Below are 21,918 nucleotides of genomic sequence, written 5' to 3'. Positions count from 1 at the left end.
AGTGCTTGGAACATGGAGACCTCATTGAACACTGGCTTAAAATACCCATAACACCAACAAATGCACACACACCAGAGAACTCTGTCAAACACGAGTGGTCCTGGGACATTCTCCCTCCCAAGCCAATGGGTGTTTATGGAAATATTACTACTATTTATTTTATAAACTAAACATCCCCCCAAACTTCAGTATTTGTCCCTCCATCCTGACTCTCATCCTGCGAAATAGGATTTCACTTCCTGACCCCCTTGTGGTTTACCAGGGCCACATGTCTAGCTCTAAACAATGAATTGAAGCTGGGTGCAGTGGCTCACACCTGTACTCCCAAAACATTGGGAGGCCAAGGTGGGAGGATCACTTGAGCCTAGGAGTTTGAGACCAGCCTGGGCAACATTGCAAAACCCTGTCTCTGTAAAAAATTTTTTAAATTAACCAAGCATGGTAGCATGCACCTGTAGTCCCAGCTATTAATACTAGGGAGGCTGAAGTGGGCAGATCACTTGAGCCCAGAAGGTGACGGTTACAGTGAGCCCAGACTGCACTAATGCACTCCAGCCCAGTGACAGAGCCAGATTGTCTCTTAAAAAAATTGTTAGAGTGACCAGATCACGTGTTTGTGCAAGACATTCCACAGCTCCCTCCCTCTCCCATTACAACTAGCGATGGTCTAGTTAGTTGCTGCTCTGTCACCCTACATAAGGACAACATGGAGCAGATCCCCAACTAAGCTGCACTGGAGAGGGAACATGAGTGAGAAATGAACCTTGTTCTTTGCCTATGAGCTCTAGTGGTGTTACCACAGGATAGCCTGACAGATCAGTCATGGAGCTCCCAGGCTGTAGATTACTTTCATTCTCTCACCCAAAAACTTAAAACCCTTTATTCCCTGGCTTCGGAAACAAGCCACTCTTATCATTCTGTTAACCTCTCTGACCATTACTCCACTTCCTCACAGACTCTATTTCCTCTGCTTACCTTGTTAAGCCATGCTGTTAACCGAGAATTTGTCCACAGCTTGTGACTCTTATTCTACATGCTCTCCAGGGAGCTCTTACTCACTTTTGATTTATCCATCTGGCTGCTCCAGTGTCATAAATCCAGCACATTCAAAAGCAAATGTATCAGCTGCCCAGCCCCAACCAAACATTCGATCTTGCTACACTCCTCACTTCAGTGAATGGCACCGAACTTGGGCCAGAAACCTGCCACCAATGCTAGATTTCTCCTTCTCCCATCCCATCTCGCCCCACTGCCTGCACCCAGCTCACTCATTCAACCAACCAGTCCTGGCAATTTTACGGCCTTTAAATGTTTGTTATTGCTGTTGTTGTTGTCCAGTGGAAGGGACATTGTTTATTTTTGCTTGTTTGCTGCTTATTAGAAACTAAAAAAACAAATTATTTCAAGCTCAGGGAAAGTCTTATTTTGGTGTTAGCACTGACAGTGATGCTCTATCTGAAAAGAAGGACAAATCGCTTAGTCCAGACCAAGAAACAAGCAAGCTTTAATTTCTGAGTACACAATTATGAAACTACTCCAGTAGCAACCTGCATCTTTGTCTTAATCTCTTTAGCTTCTTAGAGGTCTCAAGACACTGTCAAAGCTTTCCTATACTCTACTAAACTCCCTTAAGCATTACTTATATTATTATTCAAGTTTAAGACACAGCAAATCTACCCAAGTGTATATGGCTGCTTCTCTTCTTACAAATGAATCCATTAGAAAGTGTCCCCTAATTCATCACTGTTTTCTCTAACCTGCTTGATTTTCTCAAAGTGGAAAAAATAATTCTGGTGTACTAAAACCAGAGCCCAGGTTTTTCAACATCTTCAGTTAAATGACCTTTAATTCCCCAATCAAGTTATAACACACAAATGTTATCTGCACTTTACAGCATAAAACTCTGAGCAGCTGGTGTCTTTTGGATGGTGTAACCATTACACAGCAGTATGTGCTTGTCATCCCGGTCTTCTTTAGCCTCAAAAAAAATACTCAGAATTTGTTATCCATATGGAAGAGTTCTTATATCAGCACACTCAGTTACAAAAAGACCAAAAAAATTTTTATTGCTTTACAACAAGCCAGCAACAAACACAACTTAATAATTATAAACATGACACTTCTAAATCCTCAAATGGAATCCAAGACCAGAGTGTGTTTCTCCATGTAACTTACATTTGTTAAAACTAAAATCCACAACCTCTGGCAAGTACTTCAATATTCTCAAGCAGAATCAATACTTAAAGATGGGGAAAAAACCCTATTATCCAACTTATTGCCTCATGTGTGAGGATATAATTAGCCTTTCATGCTTGATCCTGGCAGTGCTATTAACACACGTTTTAAGTGACCATCATTGGCACTTTTAAGAACTTAACACCTTTGTCTTCCTACAAACTTCACAAAAAGAGCTGTCAAGAAAATTGTTCTAAAATCCCAATGCACAGTAACTCACGTCTCATTTCAACTTCTTTCCTCGCAATGGAAAAACGTAGTCAGCCTTTAACTTGGGGCCTGATAAAACCTGTGAAGGGTATGCCAAATAGCCCCTCATACAAACAGGAAGCCCAAATTGTTGATCAGGTAAGAAAAGGTGACACTGTTAGATACTTCATATTATTCTGGAAAGCACTTTCCTTTCTGTGGGTGCAAAATGGATTAAGTCACCATTTTAATCATCTCAATTCAAGATGTTTCCTGACACATACTTTTAGTACTACCTGAAAATTGGGGCATGGGGGAAAGACCACCAACAGTATTTACATGACTCGCCTCAAACTGTACATTTAAAACCTGACTGTTGGGATAAGTCACCAACAACCTGAAATTTCTTACTCTAAAACATATTACCAAATCCCACTGATTTATTCTGTGTGTGCTTTTGTGTTTTATATTTTCATATAGAGATGGGGTCTCACTCTGTTGCCCAGGCTGGTCTCAAACTCCTGAACTCAAGCAATCCCCCTGCCTCGGCCTCCCAATGTGCTGGGATTACAGGTGTGAGCCACCACACCCGACCTGGTTTATTTATAATTCACTATTTTATCTTTCTTCCAAAGAAAGCATTTTTCTCTAACAATATAATGGTCAGGATTTTGCTTATTAACTTACGTGGGTGACTTTATACTCTCAGATGAAATGATCTTGCTGACTGCTGGGAAAAAGGTTTTATAGTTTAGGAATATATCACGTAACGTGTTAATTCCAAATGTACATGAAGACAATTTTTAATTGCTGCAAGAGCAGAACATTAAGGCAACATCAGAAAGCAGAGGTGTTTTAAAACACTAAGCCCTACTCCCTGCCTGGTGGACAACTAAATGATAAGATGTTACTAAATCCCTTAATACAAAAACCTTCCAAAATAATCTGTTGAACTTGACTTTGCAGTTTAATCTCTTATATTTTGATGGCAGTGAGAGAGAACCTGGGGCTAAATTCTCTTGGCAAAAAAAATTCACCATCTCATTTACTCACAATGCTTAAAATAAGGAAGGGAAAATATAAAATAAGTTTTCCTTGCTTGGCAACCATCTTTTTAATTATCTATGTTACTATACCGTATCCAGGCTATGCCTGGGTGTGGATGGCTAACTTGGATATAGAAAATATCAAGCATCACATCTGGAAGAATCACAAATGAGACAAAGAACTTCTCAATCAGTACATCAAAAGTCAACGTAGGCAAGAAAAGGACTTTACCAAGAAACTAACATTTACACTTTTTGACAGAACTGAAATACACTGAATTACAGAGCAAATTCACTAAAATAACAAAGAAAATTCTGTCCATGTAAAGGCTCTATTTTTTACCCCCAAAAAAGTGTTTCAATTCTGATACTCACACCACACAACTGGTTAAGAAAATAAAGCGCAGTGTTTAGCAACTGGGCATCCTAACTACCGTAAGAGGCACTCTGGGCTAACCCCTTCCTGGCAACCGCTGAGGTCAGCAAGGCCAGGAGCAAGGAGAGCCTCCTATTTTTCACCACAAGCTGCTGCCGTCTCCTTATTGAAGCCCCGGATGGAGAGATCATAGACCACCTCCTCTACTTTCTTCACGTCGTATTTCAATCCATCGTAGCGCTTCCTCAGGGAGTCATTTTTCAGGTTGAGAAGACGGAAACCAGAATCCAGCTCATTGATGAAGGTTGAGATGTGGAGGGGTCGGGAGTAGTCTCCAGCAGTCACACTGTTGACAGACAGCCTCGACTATACCAGGAAAGAGAAATGGGGGCTTGTTACAACATGGCTCCTCCTCAGCGCATCTTCCTCCAAATCACAACTAGAAGAACCACAAGCTGGCATAAACAGCTACGCTGATGTTCCACCTCAGGGTACATGCAAGCACAGACAAGATAGGAGCTTCTCCAAAAAGAATCTCCCTGAAAATGAGACCATTTCTGCCAAGAAAAATTTAATATAACATCTAAAATTTCTCTAATTTCTTAAACTGGCTATTGAATAATAAAGTGCTACATTACACAAGCATCTTATATGGAAGAAATAAATGACAAAGTACATCACAGCAGCTCTGCTATCTCTTCCAACCTCTGCCAAATGATCACATTTCTAGAGCCCACCTACTAAGCTGCCACTCCAGTCCCCTAGAATCAAGAAGGCAGGCTGGGCATTTTGGGAGGCCAAAGCGGGTGGATCACAAGATCAGGAGTTTGAGACCAGCCTGGCCAACATGGTGAAACCCTGTCTCTACTAAAAATACAAAAATTAGCTGGGCATGATGGCACATGCCTGTAATCCCAGCTACTGGGAAGCTAAGGCAGAAGAATGGCTTGAACCCAGGAGGCAGAGGATGCAATGAGCCGAGGTCACACCACTGCACTCCAGCCAGGGCAACAGAGCAAGACTCCATCTCAAAAAAAAAAAAAGTAAGGCAGACTTCAGATAAGCAGCTAAAGTTATGTCAGTTTAACACTGTCTTGAAGGAGAGCTAAGATTTATTTCAAGACCCAGCTCAACATTCCCCTTCTCAGGATACAACCCCTCTACTGCTATTTTTGACTGGCTTAATAAAATAATAAAAAAAAAAGATACCCCTTTCCGGAAAATCCTCTCCACTTTTCCAGACTTACCTACACTACCCCTTTAGGCATTCTCAACACATACAGGTTTTTTTGTTTTCTTTTTTAATATAAATAGAAAGGGGTCTTGCTTTGTTGCTAAGGCTGGAATAGAACTCTTGGCCTCAAGTGATCCTCCCACCTTTGCCTCCCAAATTGCCAGGATTACAGGTGTAAGCCACTGCACCTAGCCCCAACAAGTATGGTCCTAAAGACACCTCACACTTAACTAATACCGAAAAGGTGCTACAAGTTTACTGGTCAACTGTCTCCAACAAGTCAGACAACTGGTACAGCCGGCAAGTGAACCCCATTATCCATTCTCCCCATCTTCCTCAGGTTTTCAATGCACACATACCCACTCCAATGACTCCATTTCTGCCTACCCTGCAGACAAGGCACCAGAATATTAAATAGAACTTGTGTGTACAGCCTCAAAGAAATTTCCTCAAAGTAGGAGGGCATATCCTTTCCCCATTTCCTCCTATTGCTGGCTACAGTGAAGACGTGAACAAAGCAACAGTTCTGGAACATAAGAAAGAAGCTGAGGCTGGAAGAACCTCAGGCCAAAGATCAAGGAATCATCAGACCAGCCCTGGACTGCTTTCCTGTGAAGCAAGGATAGGCAACTTTCTTAGTAAGCCAGATAGTAAATATTTTCACCTCTGCAGACTGGTACAGTCTCTATCACAACTACTCAATTTTTACTGAGAGCTTTTTTCCTCTTTAGACTTTTACAGGGCAATTTTCCTAGACAGTGATTAACAGAATAAAGGATAAGAATAACTTACATAGTTATATAGATAAATAAGTCTTCAAAACAATTACATGAATTAACGCTGTCACAAAGAATAGATGTTTTGCCACTACCCTACAAAGAAAAGGTCTTATCATCTTTTAAAAATTCACTGGCCAGGCGCAGTGGCTCAAGCCTGTAATCCCAGCACTTTGGGAGGCTGAGGCGGGTGGATTACCGAAGGTCAACAGTTAGAGACCAGCCTGGCCAACGCAGTGAAACCGCAGCTCTACTAAAAATACAAAAAAAAATACATAACTCAGGCCAGGCGCAGTGGCTCACGCCTGTAATCCCAGCACTTTGGGAGGTCAAGACGGGCAGAACACCTGAGGTTGGGAGTTCCAGACCAGCCTGACCAACCTACAGAAACTCCGTCTCTACTAAAAACAAAAAATTAGCCACGCTTGGTGGCACATGCCTGTAATACCAGCCACTCAGGAGGCTGAGGCAGGAGAATCACTTGAACCTGGACAGCAGAGCTTGTGGTGAGCCAAGATCGCACCATTGCACTCTAGCCTGTGCAACAAGAGCAAAACTCTGCCTCAAAAAAAAGAAAAAATTCATAACTGAGTAAGTATGAACTCATCATTTGATCCAGCTTTTCCCTGATGCCCGGTAAACTGTAACACATACAGTGCCAGTCAATGACTAACTGGTGACTGAGAGACGGCTTAGAAAAGATTTCAGACTTCTTGAATTTTGGTACCCATTTTAAAAAGTGACAGTGAAGCAGAAAGATCAAAAAAGCAACCAGCAAATGACTGAGCTTACCAGTTCACTGGCAAGAATTAGAACTCCTGAGAGATAATCTTCTACATCCAGATGAAATCCTTTCTCCCGATCTGGCTCAACTAAAAAACACATGAAAATAGAGGCATGCTGTGAATGCCATTTAAGCCTCAGAATATAAAAATACACACACAATTTCTCCCAAATTAAGTGAAAAGGATGAATCTTTTAAAATCTGGCTTTGTAATATATTCACACCCTTGGCAACTAGACTGCACTGTGGATTTTTTGAGCTCTTAAGCAAAATTCAATTCAGTCTTCCTTAAAAAGTAGTATTATCAAAATGGTGTCTAGTCGGGTCAGAGAATACACTTGTTACAAAGTGCATGATAAAGCATTTAAAAAAGGAGTTATGATATTTGCAACTACCTTCCAAATGGCTGACAAAGACACAAAATGAGAAGATTAAGCAAATGTAGTAAAATGTTAACAAGTGGCAAATCTAAGTGTCCTGTAAACAGGTATTCATCGTACTGTTCTTTCCATTTTCCTGTAGGCTTGACATTTTTAAAAATCCAATTTTAAAAACTGAAAGAAGCAAGTGCAAATGAGTTAGCCACTATTATTTTTAGCTTTTGTGTTTCCAAGTACAGTTGGCCCTCTGTGCTGACCAACTGCAGACTGAAAATACTTGGGAAAAATAAATAAAAATGACAATACAACAATTCAAAATATAAATTTTTTAAATACAGTATAACAACTATTTATACAGCACTCATACTGTATTAGACATTTTAAGTAATTAGAGATGATTTAAAGTATGTGGGAGGATGTGTACAGGTTACATACAAATACTGTACCATTTTATATAAGGGACTTGAACATCCTCAGATTTTGGTATTGGGAGAGTTCTGGATCCAGTCATCCTCAGATAACAAGCTACGACTGTAAGTGGTTTTTAGTTAGTTCTTATTTGTTTTAATAAACAAAGTATAACCACCCTTTCCACCAAAATCTAAGCAACCATGCCTGATTCTGCAGATCCCACTAATGAAGACACTTACTGCCAAGAATTTCTGTAACCGCTTCTCGAGTCACTAGTGTTTCTGTTTCCAAATACACAACAAATGCTGCCAAGAAGACCAAGCGCTGCAATACAAACCTCCAGTGCTCATGAAATCTGCAGGAAAATAAGCACACTTAACCTCCAAGGCTGTAGACCTTCAGAGAGATGGGCTTAATACAGTCATGTTCAAACAGTGCAGAAATAAGATCATTTTTCAAATTAAATCTTATGCAAAGCCCCAATATATAAAGAGCAATATGACATTTACCATAAATTTTACAAGTTCAAATTTATAACAATTATTTAAGTTTAATCAGTGAGCAAATATCGTCTAATTTTGATGAATATGAAAATTTACACCGGGTGTGGTGGCTCATGCCTGTAATCCCAGGACTTTGGGAGGCCGAGGCAGGTGGATCACCTGAGGTCTGGAGTTCAAGACCAGCCTGGCCAACATGGCAAAACCCCATCTCTACAAAAAATACAAAAATTAGCCAGGTGTGGTGGCGCACACCCATAGTCCCAGCTACTCAGGAGGCTGAGGTGGGGCAATCGCTTGAACCTGGGAGGCGGAGGCTGCAGTGACCCAAGATCACACCAGCCTGGGCGACAGAGTGTAACTCCGCTTGAAAAAAAAAAAAAAGAAAATTTACAACTGAAGATTACAAATTACAAGAGCAATCATGCTTTCTAAGTTTAATCAGAAAGAACAGTCATACTGCTTTGAGAAAAATAAAAATTTGCAACTGACAATTGAAGACAACTGTAGCCTCAACTTACTCCTACATTTTGAGTGCAGGATACCAAGAAAATTCTGATTCACAAAATTACCGTTTGCAATCACTAAACAAATGGACTTAAAGTGATAGAATACTGAGCTAGAAGCCTGAAAAAAGAAAACAACATTTTACAACCTGTGGATAATTACACTGTGCCTCCTGATTTTCAAATGTGGGAATAAATTCAAAAAAGGGTCTCAACACAATGCAGTCACATAAACCCTTCTCAAGGCCAAATCTAGCCAGAGGGCGGCTTGTGTGTCACATACAGAGACGGTCTCTAACGACCCCGCTAGGTCTACTGTCCTACCTCTCTCTGTGCTTCAATTATGACAACAGCAGTCCCTGACCCATTCAGCACCAGGGACTGGTTTCACAGAAGACAATTTTTCCACAGAAGTGGGGCAGATGGTTTCAGGTGAAATTGTTCCACTTCAGATCATCAGGCATTAGATTCTCATAAGGAGCATGCAACCTAGATCTCTCCCATGCAGTCAGCATTAAGGTTCTCACTACTATGAGAATCAGATGGGCCACCAACCTGACAGGAGGTGGAGCTCAGGCAGTAATGGGAAGCCATGGGGAGCAGCTGTAAATACAGATGAAGCTTCACTCACTCACCCACCACTCACCTCCTTCTGTGTACCCCAGGTCCTAACAGGCCTGTACCAGTCCACAGCCTAGGGGTTAGGAACCCCTACCTTACAGCAAGGGTCAACAAATTTTTTCTGTAAAGGACCAAGCAGTAAATAGACTTTGTGGGCCACTTTCACTGTTACATCTTCTTATCTGGGAGTTTTCTTTTTTTTAAAGGGACAGCTCTTGAAAAAATAAAAGCAATTCTTAGCTCCCACAGGCCGCAGCCACTAGTGGTTTGTCAGCCTCTGCTTTAAAGAATATTCTCGGAGAACGATCCAAGATGGCCGATCGCTAACATCCCGGGATTGCAGCTCTCAGGGAAGGCGCGGAGAACTAGAGGACGCCACACTTTCAGACAAAGTCTCGTCACTCACGGAGCAGAAGATCCCCCAGTGGTGGAAACACACGGGTCGCCAGAGTGACTCTCGTGGTCGGCACAGCGGTTCCGCCGGCACCTCGGCGCGGCAGCTCTCGGAGCAGAGTAAATGGGACCGCTTCCCCTTCTGACCGAGGTTTGGAGCCCCGGGAAGGCAGAGTCGCCTACTACGGAAACAAGAAGGAAGCCCGACAGGAGAATCCTGGGCAGAAAAGCACCATCAGTTTTAACGCCGCTGCTCTGGCCCTGGGAACTAACAACCTGGACGTCCACTCAAGAGACCTAATCTGAAAGTTGGTAATTTCAAAGACGAGAGGAGGATAAATTTACAATGACGGGAAGAAACCAGCGTAAAAAAGCTGAGAATACTCAAAGTCAGAACGCCTCTCCCTCTAAAGATGATCACAGTTCCACATCAACAATGGAACAAGGCTTGATGGAGAACGAGCGCCTCCTGATGACAGAATCACTCTTCAAGGAATGGATAATAACAAACTTCGGTGAGTTAAAAGAACATGTTGTAGCCCAACGTAAAGAAACTAGGAACTTTGAAAAAAGGTTTGATGAAATCCTATTGAGAATAGACAACTTAGAGAGGAGTATGAGTGAATTAATGGAACTGAAGAATACAATACAGGAACTCCCAGAAGTATGCACAGGTTTAAACACTCAAATTGTTCAAGCAGAAGAAGGGATATCAGAGGTCAAAGTCCAACTTAATGAAATAAAACGTGAAGAAAAGATTAGAGAAAAAAGGATAAAAAGGAATGAGCAAAGTCTCCAAGAAATGTGGGACTATGTGAAAAGACCAAATTTACGTTTGATAGGTGTACCTGAATGCGACGGAGAGAATGAATCCAAGCTGGAAAATACCCTTCAGGATATTATTCAGGAAAATTTTCCTAAACTAGCAAAGCAGGTCAACATTCAACCCCAGGTAATACAGAGAACACCACAAAGATATTCCTCAAGAAGAGCAACCCCAAGGCACATAATCGTTAGATTCACCAGGGTTGAAACGAAGGAGAGGATACTAAGGGCAGCCAGAGAGAAAGGTCGGATAACCCACAAAGGCAAGCCTATCAGACTTACAGCAGATCTCTCGTTAGAAACTCTACAGGCCAGAAGAGAGTGGGGGCCAATATTCAACATCCTCAAAGAACAGAACCTTCAGCCCAGAATTTCATATCCAGCCAAACTAAGCTTCACAACTGAAGGAAAAATAAAATCTTTTATGAACAAGCAAGAACTCAGAGATTTTATTACCACCAGGCCTGCTTTACAAGAGCTTCTGAAAGAAGCATTACACACAGAAAGAAACAACCAGTATTAGCCTTTCTAAAAATACACCAAAAAGTAAAGAGCACCAACATAAAGAAGAATTTACACCAACAAATGGATAAAACAGCCAGTCAACATCAAATGGCAGTAACCCTAAATTTAAATTGACTAAATTCCCAATCAAAAGACACAGCCAAAACCCAACGGCATGTTACATCCAGACCTGTTTCACATGCAAGGATACACAAAGACTCAAAACAAAGGGATGGAGAAAGATTTACCAACCAAATGGAGAGCAAAAATAAATAATAAATAAATAAAAAGCAGGAGTTGCAATTCTTGTATCGGATAAAATAGATTTTAAAGCAACAAAGATATAGTGGTAAAAGGATCAATGCAACAAGAGCTAACGATCCTAACATCCAGATAGGAGACTTAGATTCAATGAGACAGAAAATTAATAAGGATATCAAGGACTCGAACTCAGATCCAGAACAAGTAAACTTAATAAATATTTATGGAGCTCTCCACTTCAAATACACAAAATATACATTCTTGTCAATACCACATCACACCTACCCATTAGTTTAAATAAAACATTGATTGGCCATTATTAATACCCAATTTTTTTCAAAATTAAGCAATATTTCCATTTACTCTCCCTCTTTCTCTTCCTCTTTCTTCCTCTCCTTTACTTATTTTTTTTTTCTTTCCTTCTCTCAAAAAAAAAAGAAATCAACTTGTAAACCTCTAGATCCAGGTCGGCAATGTCTCTTTCAATGCTTGATTTCCTTTCTTCCCTTCCCTCCCTCCCTCCCTCCCTCCCCGCTTCCTCCCTTCCTTCCTTCCTTCATCCCTTCCTTCCTCCCTACCGTCCTTCTTCCCTTCCTTCCTGGTTCCTCCCCCCACCAAAAAAAAAAAAAAAAAGAATATTCTCGTGAGGTTAGACTTTCCACCCCTGAAAATACTCATCTTATTTACTGTTGATACATATGTCTTAAAATAATGTCTTTTTTTGTAAGAAAATTAAAATAAGTAGAAATTCTTGAGTCAGATGCAGTTTTTCCCAGTTTAACACATATGAAACCAGTATACCTTTCACAACCCATGTTTCACAAATTTTTTTTTCTCAGATGAAGTCTCACTCTGTTGCCCAGGCTGGAGTGCAATGATGCAACCTCAGCTCACTGCAACCTCCGCCTCCCAGGTTTGAGTGATTTTCCTACCTTAGCCTCCCAAGTGACTGGGATTACAAGTGTGAACCAGCACACCCAGCTAAGTTTTGTATTTTTAGTAGACAAGAGATTTCCCATGCTGGCCAGGCTGGTTTCCAATTCATGACCTCAGGTGCTGCCCCCACTTGGACTCCCAAAATTCTGAGATTACAGGTGTGAGCCACCTCGTCTGACTCATGTTTCACAATTATGACTGGCAAAATTTTCCTTCCTTACATAAAATAATGGTGTATCTTAAAATTAACAGTGTTGTAGATTCAACAAGAAGATGTGGCATAAAATATTAGCTATATATGTCACTTGGCAGTGAAATTCAAGCTTCAAAGGAAAACTCGACTCTATTTATATATACCGCCATCTAATCTCATTACCTCCATAACTATAGTTCATCCAATTTCACAAGAAACCAAAATACAGCAAAAAGATATTCTTCTGACCTTCATACCACATTTTCTTTTTCATTGCTTTTTCACTGCAAAAGTAATACATGTTCCTTAAGAAGATTTAGAAAGTAAAAAAGGAGACGGACTCAAGAAGACGCGGTGAGAACAACCCAGGATTGAAGCTCTCGGTGAACGCATGGAGGGTGAGTCAGGGCCGCATTTCCAGATGGATCTTTGTTGCCCACAGAATGGGGAAATTCCCAGGTATAATAGAGACGCAGGGTGCCAGCGAAGAGGTTTTGACCGGTGCAGCCGGCGGCCGGCACTACAGCACAGCGGCGCTCCACAGCACTCCGCACAAAGCGCACGGGTCCGGGTGCCCTGTTGAACCAGCAATCTGAGACTTCAGAGGGCAGATTGGTATATCCATCTGATTGAATGGGACTTGGACAGTGAGCCATGCCAGGAGATTCCAGGGAAACGGCATTTGGGCCAGGGCAGTGGGACAAACAAAACGGCGATTCCAAACGCTCCAGGTGGAGAGTTTCACTGCGGGCACACCTGAACCCAGGATGGTGCAGCTCAGTGTGGGAGGGGCGTCCGCCATTACTGAGGCAATCCGCCCCTACTGAGGTACACACCCATTGCTGACAAAGCCTGCCGTTGCCGAGGCAACCTGCCACAACAGAGAGACTAGTCCTGGCAGCAGGGCGGAGACCGCAGCAGCAGGGCAGAGCCTGCAGCAAAAGGGCACACCTCACACCAGCAGGGCGGAGCCTCAGCAGGCAAATAGTGACTAGACTGCCGCCTAGCTGGGCAGAACAGCACAACAGACACTCATAAAGAAAGCCCCAACCCCCCGAGACAGAGCATCTGAGAAAAAAAAAGGTTTTTTGTAATGAGTTCTGCTACAGCAGAATTAAACGTAGCAGCCTAACAGCCCTGAATGAAAAACAGAGCTCACAGCTCAGCACTTGAGCTCCTATAAAGTACAGACTGTCTGCTCAAGCAGCTCCCTGACCCCTCAATATCCAGAAGACTGACATTTGGCAGGCATCATTCTGGGACAAAGATAGTAGAAAAAGAAACTGGGAGCATCCCTCACTGTTCCACAGCTGCTACAGGTGCACCCCAGACTAGCAGGACCTGGAGTGGACCTCAGCAGTTGTACAGTAAAGGGGCTAGACTGTTAGAAGGAAAACCAAGTAACAGAAATACTTCATCATCAACAATCTGGACGTCCACTCAGACACCAAATCGAAAAGTCAGCAACTCCACAAACGACAGGTGGATAAATCAACAAAGATGGGAAGAAACCAGCACAAAAAGGAGGAAAACACCCGAAACCAGAACACCTTGCCTCCTACAAAGGACCAAAACTCCTCACCAGCAAGGGAACAAAGCTGGACGGAGAATGACTGTGACAAAACGATGGAATTAGACTTCAGAAGGTGGATAATGAGAAACTTTTGTGAGCTAAAAGAACATGTTTTAAATCAATGCAAAGAAACTAAGAACCTTGAAAAAGGATTTGAAAAAAGATTTGACGAAATGATAACAATGGATAACTTAGAGAGGAATATGAATGAATTGAAGGAGCTGAAAAACACAATACGAGAACTTCACGAAGCATGCACAAGTTTCAACAGCCGAATTGACCAAGCAAAAGAAAGAATATCAGAAGTCGAAGTCAACTCAATGAAATAAAAAGAGAAACCAAGATTAGAGAAAAAAGCGCAAAAAGGAATGAACAAAGTCTCCAAGAAATGTGGGACTATGTGAAGAGACCTAACCTACGTTTGATAGGCATACCAGAATGTGACGAAGAGAATGAATCCAAGCTGGAAAATACTCTTCAGGATACTATCCAGGAAAATTTCCCCCACCTAGCAAGACAGGCCAACACTCAAATGCAGGAAATACAAAGAACACCACAAAGATATTCTGCAAGAAGAGCAACCCCAAGACACATAATCGTCAGATTCACCAGGGTTGAAATAAAAAAGAAAATACTAAGGGCTGCCAGAGAGAAAGGTCAGGTCACCCACAAAGGGAAGCCCATCAGACTCACAGCAGATCTCTCGGCAGAAACTCTACAAGCCAGAAGAGAGTGGGGGCCAACATTCAACATCCTTAAAGAAAAGAACTTTCAACCCAGAATTTCATATCCAGCCAAACTGAGCTTCAGAAGTGAAGGAAAAATAAAATCCTTTGCGAACAAGCAAGTACTCAGAGATTTTGTCACCACCAGGCCTGCTTTACAAGAGCTCCTAAAAGAGGCACTACACAGAGAAAGGAACAACCAGTACCAGCCATTCCAAAATCACACTAAATGCTAAAGAGCATCAACATAATGAAGAATCTACAACAACTAACGGCCAAAGCAGCCAGCTAGCATCAAAATGGCAGTATCAAATTCACACATAACAATATTAACCCTAAATGTAAATGGACTAAATGCACCAATCAAAAGACACAGACTGGCAAATTGGATAAAAATCCAAAACCCAGCAGTGTGCTGTATCCAGTAAACCCATCTCACATTCAAGGATACACAAAGGCTCAAAATAAAGGGATGGAGGAAGATTCACCAAGCAAATGGAGACCAAAAAAAAGCAGGAGTTGCAATTCTCATCTCTGATAAAATAGACTTTAAAGCAACAAAGATCAAAAGAGACAAAGAAGGCCATTACATAATGGTAAAAGGATCGATACAACAAGAAGAGCTAACGGTCCTAAACATATATGGACCCAATACAGGAGCACCCAGATACATAAGGCAAGTTCTTAATGACTTTCAAAGAGACTTAGACTCCCACACAATAATAGTGGGAAACTTTAACACTCCACTGTCAATATTACACAGATCAACCAGACAGAAAATCAACAAGGATATCCAGGGCTTGAACTCAGACCTGGAGCAAGCAAACCTGATAGACATCTACAGAACTCTCCACCCCAAATCCACAGAATATACATTCTTCTGAGCACCACATCACACCTACTCTAAAATTGACCACATAATTGGAAGTAAAGCACTCCTCAGCAAATGCAAAACAACTAAAATCATAACAAACAGTCTCTCAGACCATAGTGCAATCAAGTTAGAACTCAGAATTCAGAAACCAACCCAGAACCGCACAGCTTCATGGAAACTGAACAACTGGCTCTTGAATGTTGACTGGATAAACAATGAAATGAAGGCAGAAATAAAGAAGTTCTTCGAAACCAATGAGAACGAAGACACAACATGCCAGAATCTCTGGGACACATTTAAAGCAGTCTCTAGAGCAAAATATATAGCAATAAGTGCCCATATGAGGAGAATGGAGAGATCCAAAATTGACACCCTATTTTGGATAGGGTCAATTTTCAAAGAGCTAGAGGAGCAAGATCAAAAAAACTCAAAACCCAGCAGAAGACAAGAAATAACTAAGATCAGAGCTGAACTGAAGGAGATAGAGACATGAAAAACCCTCCAAAAAAATCAATAAATCCAAGAGCTGGTTTTTTGAAAAGATCAACAAAATAGACAAACCACTAGCCAGATTGATAAAAAAGAAAAGAGAGAACAACCAAATAGATGTAATAAAAAATGATAAAGGGAAAATCACCACAGATTCCACAGAAATTCAAACCATCATCAGAGAATATTACAAACAACTCTATGCACATAAACTAGTAAACCTGGAAGAAATGGATAAATTCCTGGACTCCTGTGTCCTCCCAAGCCTAAACCAGGAGAAAGCTGAAACTATGAATAGACCAACAACAAGGTCAGAAGTTGAGGCAGCAATTAAGAGCCTACCACAAAAACAAGCCCAGGTCCAGATGGGTTCACAGCTGAATTCTACCAGACACACAAAGAGGAGCTGGTACCATTCCTTCTGAAACTATTCCAAATAATCCAAAAAGAGGGAATCCTTCCCAAATCATTTTATGAGACCAACATCATCCTGATACCAAAACCCGGCAGAGACCCAACAAGAAAAGAAAACTTCAGGCCAATATCCATGATGAACATAGATGCAAAAATCTTCAATAAAATATTGGCAAGCCAATTGCAACAGCAAATCAAAAAACTTATCCATCATGATCAAGTAGGATTCATCCTGGGGATGCAAGGCTGGTTCAACATATGCAAGTCTATAAACGTAATACACCACATAAACAGAACCAAAAACAAAAACCACATGATTATCTCAATTGACGCAGAGAAGGCATTTGACAAAATTCAACAGCCCTTTATGCTAAAAACCCTCAATAAACTTGGTATCGATGGAACGTATCTCAAAGTAATAAAAGCTATTTACGACAAACCAACAGCCAATATCATACTGAATGGGCAAAAACTGGAAGCATTCCCTTTGAAATGTGGCACTAGACAAGGATGCCCTCTCTCACCACTCCTATTCAATATAGTACTGGAAGTTCTAGCCAGAGCAATCGGGCAAGAAAAAGAAATAAAGGGTATTCAAATAGGAAAGGTGAAAGTCAAATTGTCTCTATTTGCAGACGACATGATAGTATACGTAGAAGACTCCATCGCGTCAGCCCAAAAACTCCTGAAACTGATAAACAACTTCAGCAAAGTCTCAGGATATAAAATCAATGTGCAAAAATCACAAGCCTTCCTCTACACCAGTAACAGACTTAAAGAGAGCCAAATCAAGAACGAACTGCCATTCACAATTGCTACAAAAAGAACAAAATACCTAGGAATACAACTCACAAGGAACGTAAGGGACCTCTTCAAGGAAAACTACAAACCACTGCTCAACGAAATAAGGGAGGACACAAACAGATGGAGAAACATTCCATGTTCGTGGTTAGGAAGAATTAATATTGTGAAAATGGCTATACTGCCCAAAGTAATTTACAGAATCAACGCTATCCCCATCAAGCTACCATTGACTTTCTTCACAGAACTGGAAAAAAACACCATGAACTTCATATGGAACCAAAAGAGAGCCCACATAGCCAAGTCAATTCTAAGCAAAAAGAACACAGCGGGGGGCATCACACTACCAGATTTCAAACTATACTACAAGGCTACAGTAATCAAAACAGCATGGTACTGGTACCAAAACAGAGATATAGACCAATGGAACAAAACAGAGGCACCGGAGGCAACACAACATATCTACAACCATACAATCTTTGATAAACCTGACAAAAACAAGCAATAGGGAAAGGATTCCCTGTTTAATATATGGTGTTGGGAAAACTGGCTAGCCATGTGCAGAAAGCAGAAACTGGACCCCTTCCCGACACCTAACACTAAAATTAACCCCAGATGGATTAAAGACTTAAACATAAGACCTGGCACCATAAAAACCCTAGAAGAAAATCTAGGCAAAACCATCCAGGACATAGGAGTAGGCAAGGACTTCATGAACAAAACACCAAAAGCATTGGCAACAAAAGCCAAAATAGACAAATGGGACCTAATCAAACTCCACAGCTTCTGCACGGCAAAAGAAACAATCACTAGAGTGAATCGGCAACCAATAGAATGGGAAAAAATTTTTGCAGTTTACCCATCTGACAAAGGGCTGATATCCAGAATTTACAAAGAACTCAAACAGATTTACAGGAAAAAAACAAACAAGCCCATTCAAAATTGGGCAAAGGATATGAACAGACACTTTACAAAAGAAGACATGTATGAGGCCAACAGTCATATCAAAAAATGCTCATCGTCACTGGTCATCAGAGAGATGCAAATCAAAACCACATTGAGATACCATCTCATGCCAGTTAGAATGGCGATCATTAAAAAATCTGGAGACAACAGATGCTGGAGAGGATGTGGAGAAATAGGAACACTTTTACACTGTTGGTGGGAGTGTAAATTAGTTCAACCATTGTGGAAGACAGTGTGGCGATTCCTCAAGGCCTTAGAAATAGAAATTCCATTTGACCCAGCAATCCCATTACTGGGTATATATCCAAAGGACTATAAATCGTTCTACTATAAGGACACATGCACACAAATGTTCATTGCAGCACTGTTTACAGTAGCAAAGACCTGGAACCAACCCAAATGCCCATTGATGACAGACTGGATTGGGAAAATGTGGCACATATACACCATGAAATATTATGCAGCAATCAGAAATGATGAGTTCATGTCGTTTGTAGGGACATGGATGAATCTGGAGAACATCATTCTCAGCAAACTGACACAAGAACAGAAAATGAAATACCGCATATTCTCACTCATAGGCGGGTGATGAAAAATGAGAACACATGGACACAGGGAGGGGAGTACTAAACACTGGGGTCTACTGGGGGGAAAAGGGGAGGGTCAGCAGGGCGGGGAGCTGGGGAGGGATAGCCTGGGGAGAAATGCCAAATGTGGGTGAAGGGGAGAAAGGAAGCAAAACACACTGCCATGTGTGTACCTATGCAACTGTCTTGCATGTTCTGCACATGTACCCCAAAACCTAAAATGCAATAAAAAATTTAAAAAAAAAAAAAAAAGAAGAAGAAACAATCACGAATGTTTGCCATGACCATCATTAGTTTGGTTCTTCTCTTTCCGTTACTCCTACACATCAGGATGTTTACCTAGTTGTAAGCAATCATGTGGTACATATAATTTTTCTCCTTTTTTTACTTAACATTATAAAATGCTATTTTTCTCACAAACCTGTAATACTGTTCAGCTGGAAACTTGGTCTTCAAAGATGTTAGATGTGTTTTTACTGTACCAAAATGTTCTCGAGCTTTCAAACATCTCTTTGGAACTAATCACAAAAGATAACGAAATGTAATTATGAAAAACTTATCAAATTTCAAATACACTTCTCGCTTAATAATCTAAGTAATCTATCTGGAAATGAATCAACTTTTTTTTTAACCTCACAACTAATGTACACATCTCTGTTTTTCAACCTGGCTCTCAAAATATCATCCCTAGTTTCCCTACTAATTAGCTCTACTCAAAAATAAACAACTTGCTAAGAGGGAATATATTAGGAGACACATTGGTAATTGGCTAAGTTGTCATAAATGATGTCATCCTTCAGGGGCTGCATATCAGCCGCTATTCCTGTTCACTCCTGAGAGAATGCTTAACATCAGATTGTTCCTTCTTCCCGTATGTGGCAGAAAAAAGCCTTCACCAACTACTCACAATCAAGATGACCCAACTCTATATCATTAAGAAAAATTACTTGCCTCAGGTATGTGTCAATGCATTGTTATATCATTCTTGTATCTGAAAATATACTTCAGCACTTTTAGCTGCGCTGGCTATGAGTTACAATGAAGGTTCCATCTCTAAGTTTGGCATACTTGACTTTCATTCACAAGACTTACTGCAAACACATTTATTTGAGAACACTTTACACTGTTAATCTCATTTTAAAAGGCATTCAATGCAAATCAACAGGAAGTTGGGGATAAAAAGGTATTCAATCACTTAAAGGCTGGACACACACACACACACACACACACATACAAAAGGGCCAAGTAAAAGTCGCTAGGTAACACAAAGGAGTTATAAACCCTTTTCCTGTGCTGGCAGAGAGCTGCACTGTTTTTTCTAAACAGGAAATGGGTTAAGCGATTGTAATGCTATCACAATAGAGAAAACATTCCTATCTAAACCATACTATGTGGAAGGGGAAAAATCAAAATTACTAAATCACCTACTTCTTCAATTTGGATTCACCATAAAGCATGATGGACATTTTTCATTATAAAATGTCTTCTAGATAGAAACTAACTCTCGAAATAAGAGATACTTGGATACAAAACCAAGAACTTACTGTCCTGAAACCCAGCACCCTGATGGACCCCTTGCAGTAGAGTTAAAATCTCTCGAGCTGTTTGTTCTAAACTCTGTACAACTTTTCGGATTTCCTAGAGAGAAGTAAAAATAAAAATCAGATATGCAACACAATTATTGTCATACGCTGACATCAAACACATTAGATAGTATATGTGATCTATCATAACCAAGGTGGAGTCCTGACTTTTCCACTTATTTCCTATGTAAGACTTCAAAAAGTCACTAAAAAGCCTTAGATTCCTCAGGTAGCCTTTAAAGGATAACAGCCACCCATTCACCCCAAGTATCCAATTGGGACATTATAAAACGGATGATGTGTGTGAACATAATTTCTAAAAGGAAGAATTAAATACAATACAAGACTTGGGTATTTCTAACTTTTTTTTTTTTTTTTTTTTTTGAGACGGAGTCTTGCTCTGTTGCCCAGGCTGGAGTCCAGTGGAGCGAAGTAAGATCACCGCAACCTCCGCCTCCTGGGTTCAAGCGATTCTCCTACCTCAGCTTCCGCAGTAGCTGGGATTACAGGTGTGCGCCACCACGCCGTTAAATTTCTTTTCAATTTTTAGAAGACACAGGGTTTCACCATGTTGCCCAGACTGGTCTCGAACTCCTGACCTCAGGTGATCGCCCGCCTCAGCCTCCCAAAGTGCTGGGATTACAGCCATGAGGCACCGCACCAGACCTTTAATTCATTTTTTAAATATTCATTAAGCACACTTAGGTGCATGGCACTGTGTAAATACTTGGGGAACCAAGCATACAATCCCTTCCCTCTGGCGGTTTAACATACAATGGGGGAGAAGATATTTTTTTAAATAGTCAACATTACACACATTTTAAAAAAGTTAATGTGCTACTAGAAAACATGAGAAATAGATCCTTTAGGTTGTGAGGTTAAGGAGATAAATATAAGACAACCAGGAAAAGAACGGGAAAGACGCAAATTCCAGCAAAGGCAAACAGGCAGAAAGCTAACTGGGGCACTAGAAATGAAGAGCTAAAGTGAACATCATCCACAAAGAGAGAAAGCGTAAAATGAGATTGAAGAGAGACCATGTGGGCCACAGTAGAGTCTGATTTTTTTTATCCTATGTGGGATAGGAAATCATAGGACAGTTTTAAACAGGAGATCACAGGTGCTTTTAAGACACCAACAACAAATACACGAAACGCCTATTCGCTGAAGACCAGGTGCAATTCGAGCCTTCGATATAAGCAAGCGCTGAAAAGAAGGAAAACTGACACAAACGAGGCAGGTGTTGCTGAGAAGCTGAGACCGGAACAAGGAGAATCAGGACAGAGTGTTAGAATTTGGGCGAGGAATGCCCTAACCTAAAGTTAGAGGGGAAGCAACCCACCCTCGGAGGCGTCCCCACCGCCCCAGACTCAAACACGGAGGAGGGCCGGGAGTTGTGGCCCAGCTAGGCATGGAGAGGGAAAGGGAATGGGAAAGGGAGGGGGCTCGCCTCTCGGATGTCCTGCTCGGCAGCCAAAAAGCCTTGCAGCTCCACGAAGATCTCGCTCACAGACATGGCGCTGGCTGCACAACAATCAGCCAGTGTGGCAAGGGCGGCCAGGGAAGTGGACTCCGTCTACAACCAGCGCAATCAATCGCAGCAGCCGCCGCTGTCGCCGCGTACCCCCGGTCTTACGCCACGGCCGTCGCTGGGGTCCTCCAAGGCTCGCGGCGCGCGGGAGGACTGGCTGCCCGCCGCACTGCCTGAGGCGCCGTCCGCTGCGTTCGGAATTGAA

The 21,918-nt window shown here is 41.4% G+C and overlaps 1 protein-coding gene across 1 annotated transcript; it reads right to left on the bottom strand.

Moving 5' to 3' along the window:
* Window positions 1–2,040: 2,040 nt before the first annotated feature.
* On the bottom strand, window positions 2,041–21,830 carry TSN (translin). The gene is made up of 6 exons (XM_035305143.3): window positions 21,633–21,830; window positions 20,144–20,237; window positions 19,021–19,117; window positions 7,671–7,786; window positions 6,649–6,728; window positions 2,041–4,212 (listed from the first exon to the last, which is right to left on the bottom strand). Exons 1-6 carry the CDS (start codon window positions 21,696–21,698, stop codon window positions 3,979–3,981), a joined length of 687 nt encoding a protein of 228 aa, XP_035161034.1. The 5' UTR covers window positions 21,699–21,830; the 3' UTR covers window positions 2,041–3,978.
* Window positions 21,831–21,918: the final 88 nt, after the last annotated feature.

This window comes from Callithrix jacchus, chromosome 6, assembly GCF_049354715.1.
Source record: "Callithrix jacchus isolate 240 chromosome 6, calJac240_pri, whole genome shotgun sequence".
Taxonomy (NCBI): domain Eukaryota; kingdom Metazoa; phylum Chordata; class Mammalia; order Primates; family Cebidae; genus Callithrix; species Callithrix jacchus.
Note: the sequence above shows the minus strand (reverse complement) of the source record. Positions and strands in the feature narration are given on the sequence as shown.

Bases quoted from the DNA above. Each gene is read 5' to 3' on its own strand.
- TSN (XM_035305143.3), bottom strand. From the start codon at position 21,698: ATGTCTGTGAGCGAGATCTTCGTGGAGCTGCAAGGCTTTTTGGCTGCC. The intron at 19,118-20,143 runs GTAAGTTCTTGG...TTTTGTGATTAG, and splicing joins GGGTGCTGGGTTTCAGGACA to TTCCAAAGAGATGTTTGAAA. The intron at 4,213-6,648 runs GTAAGCTCAGTC...TTCCTGGTATAG, and splicing joins TAATTCTTGCCAGTGAACTG to TCGAGGCTGTCTGTCAACAG.